This window comes from Octopus bimaculoides, chromosome 7 (genome assembly GCF_001194135.2).
Source record: "Octopus bimaculoides isolate UCB-OBI-ISO-001 chromosome 7, ASM119413v2, whole genome shotgun sequence".
In the NCBI taxonomy this organism is placed as follows: domain Eukaryota; kingdom Metazoa; phylum Mollusca; class Cephalopoda; order Octopoda; family Octopodidae; genus Octopus; species Octopus bimaculoides.
Window position 1 is genome coordinate 72,889,635 of NC_068987.1, and position 7,075 is coordinate 72,896,709.

General features: G+C 36.4%; 1 protein-coding gene across 1 annotated transcript in view; it reads right to left on the reverse strand.

The window, feature by feature from the left end:
- LOC106869675 (EF-hand calcium-binding domain-containing protein 7) overlaps nt 1-7,075 on the reverse strand; it is a 49,627-nt gene that overhangs the window by 32,240 nt on the left and 10,312 nt on the right. Inside the window, exons 5-6 of the mRNA XM_052969435.1 lie at nt 4,860-4,946; nt 4-27 (exon numbers count right to left, since the gene is read on the reverse strand). Of these exons, the coding sequence (XP_052825395.1) occupies nt 4-27; nt 4,860-4,946 (111 nt within the window). The remainder of the gene's footprint in view (nt 1-3; nt 28-4,859; nt 4,947-7,075) is intronic.

Genomic DNA, 7,075 nt, shown 5'->3' on the forward strand with positions numbered 1-7,075 from the left:
AATAGTTTCTTCCATTGTTTTGCTAAACTATGAAATGGTAAAGAAGAAAGAAAAAAGTACAGTGGTAAACAATGATGACATTTCAGCATATACTTTCTTACCAAACTGAAGTTTGTACATACACTGGTCAAAATAAGTTAATGACAGTTCTATTCATTCATTAATTTATTTTTAACAAAACTGTATAAGATAATTTATGTAGAATTTTTTTCTCTTTCGAATGATATAGGCTTTATATATCTTTCTGCAATTTGAATAATATTAATGCGCAATTAATTCAAATGATTAAAAATTGTCGGCAAAATAAGTTTAAGACCGTACCGACATTATTTTGTTTAAGACTGTACCAAGATTATACAAATTAATAAACCAAATGGGTGGTCATATGGCTGGTTGTACTGCACTGTTTTGTTTAATAATTGAGCATTGTTACATATTAATTCACTATGGGAAAGCGTCATAGTATCAGCCCAGTTACTAGATCAAAGATCGTATTGCTTCATCAGCAAAATGTGTCTTTCATGAATATAGCAAGCAATTAGGATGCAGCAAAACGGCTCATGTTCAAGTCTGGAAGCTTTACCAAGCCACTGGCCAATACAAAGTTCAGCAAAGAATAGGCGCTCTGAGAAAAACAACAGTATAGATAGATCAGTAAATTCATAGCCTCTCTGAAAATAACCGAATCCTAACAGCAGTGGACATTTGCAAGCAATTATCTGATGAGACTGACATCAGCTTTACACCACAAACTGCCAGAAACCATCTAAAAGAATTTGGACTGTTCAGCCAGATTGCTCAAAAGAAGCTCATGATTTCTGAGATGAACCGGCGGCAGCGGAACAAGTTTGCTAAAAGCCATATTGAATGGACAGCTGAAGACTGGTCAAAAGTTCTCTGGAACAATGAATCTCGCTTTTGCATCTTTGGATCAGATGGAAAGACTTATGTTAGACACCATCCAACAGAAGAATTCCACCCTAAGTGTGTCAAGAAAACAGCACAAGTGGAAGGGTTAGGGTAATGGTGTGGGTTATATTCAGCAACTTAGGTGTTGGTCCAATTGTTAGGGCTGATGGCAGACTGAACAGTGTAGGCTATCTGCAATTAGTAAATGAAAATGTGCTGCCATATTTAAATAATCAGATACCACCGGGGTCTATTTTCCAGCAGGACAATTGCCCTGTTCATAAGGCAAGGAAAGTTTTGCAATAATATGGTGGTTATTGAGTGGCCTCCACAGAGCCCAGATTTAAATCTGATAGAAAATTTATGGAATTATGTTTGTAAAAGAGCTTTTGCTAAAAAAATCCCCAACAAATTTGTCCTAATTATATAACTTTATTAAAGAAATATGGCAGAACATTCGAAGCAATTTTTGTGCTCATTTGTCGAACTCCATATCCCACCGTTGTAAGGCCACAATTGAAAATAATGGCTATGGAACTAGATACTAATAATAAATTTTTGTTCGTTGATCATTTGTGCTATAAATTTTCAATTTAAACAAAATAATGTTGGTACAGTTTTAAACTTATTTTGCTGACAATTTTTAATCATTTGAATTAAATGCGCATTAAAATTATTCAAATTGTAGAAAGATATATAATGCCTGTATTATTCAAAAGAGAAAAAAATCCTACATAAACTGTAAAAAGTAAAATAATTTTATACAGTTTTGTTAAAAATAAATTAATGAAGGAATAGAACTGTCATCATTGGTCTTAAACTTATTTAACTGGTGTATGTTAGAAATCAGTATTTACATTTCAGTTAATTTGGTCTCTGATTCTGACTCACACCAAATGTTTTATGTCTGTGTGTAGTAGTAGATCAAATCTGAAGTTTTATTTCTAAAATACCAGTCTAATACTACACATGCAAACACACACACACACACACACACATTCATGTATATATGTAGCTCCTCTCCAGCAAGAAACCTGTTCTGCTCTGGCCCTTCTCTCATGTTCCCACCCCTCAGCTAGCATAAAGCTGTTGCTTTAGGATTCAGGATCTTACAGGCTGCAGTGTGAACTCATTAGTACTGGTATAACAAAAACAAAAAAGCACCCAGTACATATTGTAAAGTGGTTGGTGTTAGGAAGGGCATCTAGCTATAGAGACGATGCCAAAGTAGACGCTGGAGTATGATGCAGCCCTTGGACACTTTGGATTCTTTCAAACCATTCAGCCCAAGCCAGCTTGATATATGGACGTTAAATGACAATGATGATGATGATGATGATGATGATATATATATATATATATATGCCAGTGAAATGTAAAAGACATATGTTAGTGACATGTAAAAGGGCACCCATGCCAGTGACATGTAGAAGACACCCAGTATACTCTGTAAAGTGGTTGGCATTAGGAAGGGCATCCAGATATAGAAACCAAGCCAAAACAGATGACTGAAGCCTAGTGCAGCTCCCAGTTTTACCAGCTCCAGTCAAACCATCTAACCCATGCAAGCATGGAAAATGGATGTTAAATTATGACGATGATGATGATGACATACATACATATTGTATATGTATGTGTATATATATATATATATATGTATGTATGTATATATACAGTAGTCCCTCACCATATCATGGTTCACCTATCGTGCACTCAGTACATCACAGATTTTTCAGGCTAATATATGTAAATTTATATCGCGAACTCTTCAGTATATCACAGGTTTCTGCAGCTGATAGGTATTTATATTTTTTTAGATTTTAACTATTTCTGTGGGAGGTTTTGGAACATAACACCCACAATAGTTGAGGGATTAATGTATATACATACAGATATAAATACAACACCTGCTAATGATGAGAGACCAATGAAACCAAATGAGATATAGTGTAAATGTAAATATTAAGCATTTCATCACTAAATGCAAGGTTAAAAGTCAGGAAAGTAAAACTGTATTATTATAGTAGTTCTGTTTCTTATAGTTGTATCAGTGTAATTCCTCATGGCACCTAATAATACTAAGGTGTATTGATCCCCTCGGAGTTCTTTGCTAACAATGCAACACAGCAATGGTGCATAATGTAACACTGGGGAACAGGGTTTTTGTTGTCAGATGTTGGAGATGTTTCCTACTGGGGTGCTGATTTCAAAAATGAAATTCATTTTGCTCTGTCACGTTAAGATTTTCCACAAACTTAGATGTCCATTTTTCAACATTTCTGGTATTGTCACCATCTCTAAGGAGAGATTTGACTTCATCAAATGCGAACCCATGTATGGAGCATGACATAACTTTGAAAATATAGTTTTGAAATGTCATTTAAAGTAAATACAACTACAAAAGTGAAAACAAAAGTCATGATTTAAGTACCTTCAGTAAATGATAAGCATCAAACTTGAGCAACTTTCACTATTTTCAACCTAACCAGTTTCAAATGTCATGATGATGATAGAAATGTTCTTTATATAATTAGATATTAAGAAACACCATACATGTCTCGTATTTGTGGAATTTATCTGCAGATATGGGCATGCTCTGCTGAATTTAGTGTGATTATCATTGCAAACTAGACAAGACATGTTTAATTGAACTTTTAAACCATTTCTCATGAAAATTGGTATTTTGAACGTGTCCTTAATGTTTTAATTGTGAGTTCATACGGGTCAAGGTCACTTTTTGTCAAGCATGGTCAAAAGACTGTAAAAAGAACTTCATGGTATGCATGCTCTTTATGAAACTTTGCCATCACAAATCTGCATGTGCTTACTTTATAGCTGTTGACTATTCTGAAAGTACTTTTCCCAGGTGACAACTGGCTTGAATATGTTCTGTGTTTCAGAAATATAGCCAGTTGTGAGAGAAGAGAATGTAAGAACAGCCCTGATGTCTTCTGCTTATTTTTGGATTAGGCAGTGAAATAAACTCACAGATTTTGTGAAGAGAGCTTACCTTACTTCCTTACTTACTTTAGCATGAAACTGGGTGACAAGACAAAGCCTGGGTGCCAAATAGAGTGCACAAAACATGTGTTGAAACACTGAAACAGTGACTGCTTCAAATGCTTAAGCAGAAAGTTACCAGTTTTGTCTTGTGAGAAAATTAAGGTTGGTGTATTTGATGGGCCACATTTCAGGATGAGCTATTTTTGAAGATCATGTCTGGCATTGAAAAATAATCACAGGATGCTTTTGCTGCAGTTGTGTCTGATTTCCTGGGAAACATGAAGTCATTAAATTATGAAAATGTTGTGCAGATCCTTTTAAGCAGTTTTCAAGCACTGGGCTGCAACATGAGTGTAAATGTGCACAGTCATCTGGACTACTTCCTTGAAAATCATAAGGCAATAAGTGATGAGCAAGGAGAAAGATTCAACCAAGACATTGAGAACATTGGAGACTAGGTATCAAGGCCGGTGGAACACCAACGTGATGTTGTCTACTGAAGGTCACCATAAAGAGACTGACATGATGAAATTTATTCACATAAAGCAGCAAAAAGAATGTTAATTCCTTGAATACCTGAAACTCCAGTTTGACAGAAAGATCTATTCTAAGATGTGTAATTAAATATTTGTGTAATTAAATATTTGTGTTAAACAATAAAAAGTACAATTTGATTTGTGTTAGTTTCTTATTTCAGCATTGCATTTAATGACAAAGTTGACATTTTTGGTAAAAAAAAAATGAATTCCTGTTTAACAAAAAACTTGACATCATAGAAAATTTCTGAGGGCATTTCTGAACCTGGCAACAACAATTTAGATAGGATTAATTGTAAAAAACAAGACAACTAAACTTTTTTTCAAAAACATTACCCACTGTAATTTTTCAGGGTCACTCATTATTTGGTCTATGAATGCTTCAAAACAGGGAGGGGGGAAAATGCTTACCTTTTTATAGTCTATCATTCCATTACTGTCAACATTGAGTTCTTCCATCAGCATTTTGGCATCAGCAGAAGACATTTTTTCTCCTTTCTTGCAAAATTATATTTTGAAATTAAATTAATCAAGTGACATAAATGAACACACACACACACACACGTGTATGTGTATATGCATATATGTGCATGTGTGTATGCAGACATGCACATATGTGCATGCACACACATACATACACTGACATGCAAGCACATGCACACACAAAAGTACATACACATGTCCACATACATACACATACAACCAAAAGTATAACTATATAAAATAAAAATAACATGACAATACATATTTTTTTGTAATGGTTTAGTCATAAAATGAGGGGCTACATCCATCCATGAGATTTTCTATAAGGCTTCAAAGACTGGTGAGGGAAGGAACAAGGGTTATTATCATTCCACAGAGTGGACTCCACAAAAAAGTACCCAAGGTGGTTATGTTAAACTGGGCATCATATTACATCTACCTCATCCCTCCCAAGAGAATGTACAGTCCATCTGAAAGACTTCTGAACAATTTCCATGTTCCAAATTTCATTCACAAAGTTTCAGTCAACCTGAGCCTAAAGAAGAAGACCATGCAGAGGAATCAAACTTGGAGAATGTCTGTGATGCAAAACTTTTTGAGCACATAGTTATAGCTTTACCTATATACATATTGTGGAGGTACAATGGCCCAGTGTTTAGGGCAGCAAACTCGCGGTTGTAGGATCGCAGTTTCAATTCCCGTACCGGGCGTTGTGAGTGTTTATTGAGCGAAAACACCTAAAGCTCTACGAGGCTCCAGCAGTGGGTGGTGACGAACCCTGCTGTACTCTTTCACCTCAATTTTTTCTCACTCTTAGTTCCTGTTTCTGTTGTGCCTGTAACTCAAAGGGTCAGCCTTGTCACACTGTGTCCCACTGAATATCCCCCGAGAACTACGTTAAGGGTACACATGTCTGTGGAGTGCTCAGCCACTTGCACATTAATTTCATGAGCAGGCTGTTCCTTTGATCGGATCAACTGGAACCCTCGTCGTCGTAACCGATGGAGTGCCAACCGGTGCAGAATATACATATTGTATATCCTTACTGCATCATCACTTATAAATACTAGCTTAAAAGCCACCTGATAGGGCAGCTTTTAAGCTAGCTCTTGCGGAGGACGCTTCATTGGGCTTTGAGCCCAATAATGACACTTTATGCATTGAGTACATATTAAATTTTATTACACTTGACCAATATTTTTCAAGCAATGAACAATTTACATCAAAACAATGATATAATGTGTCGACTTGGAACTTATTACAAATCTTCATGATAAACAATTTTTTTTTCTGTCTAACCACTTTCTTTCTCTCTCTCTCTCACTTTCTGTTGATTGTTTTCAACCATCACCATCACCAGTACCACCACCATCGCCACCACAACTGCCATACACACACCATTCAGACTTCTGACGCCACCACCAACAATACTTTTGACTTTCCCACCTTCCCCTCCACCACCATCACCACTGTCTTTCCCATCGCTTACTATCACCGTCATCCCTAACTGCCTCGGCTACTGTTGAGGAGACTGAAGCAGTGAAAAATGAAGTGTTTTTGCTAAAGAACACAAGGAGTGTTTCTTTCTTTTTCTTTTAAGACAGTAAGACGTGATTTGAGGGTGATTTGGTTGCTATTTCTAACAGAACAAGCAATAAAACAGAGGTTCCCTGATATTTTAAGAGTGTAAGCAGCAGAGCTGTAAAATGACCGAGTTTTTCATTAGCCAATAATCTTGAGTTCAAATCTTCTTGACGGTTTAGAGAAGACAATGGGACACTACCCCAATGTATTTGTCCACTGAATCAATACAACAGAAGAATGGTTTTCCCCAGTTGTGCCTAAATGCACGACCCAAAACTATCAAATAATTAATCCCAGATGCAGGCATGGCCATATGTTTAAGAAGAATGCTTTGCGACCATGTGGTTACGAGTTCAGTCCTGCTGCGTAGCACCTTGGGCAAGTGTCTTCTGTTATAGCCTTGGGTCAAACAATGCCTTGTGAGTGAATCTGGTAGATGGAAACTGTGTAGAAGCATTGTCATCATCATCATCATCATCATCATCATTTAATGTTTTTTTTTCCATACTGGCATGGGCTAGATGGTTTCACAGGATCTGGTGAGCCACTGTGGGTGGGGC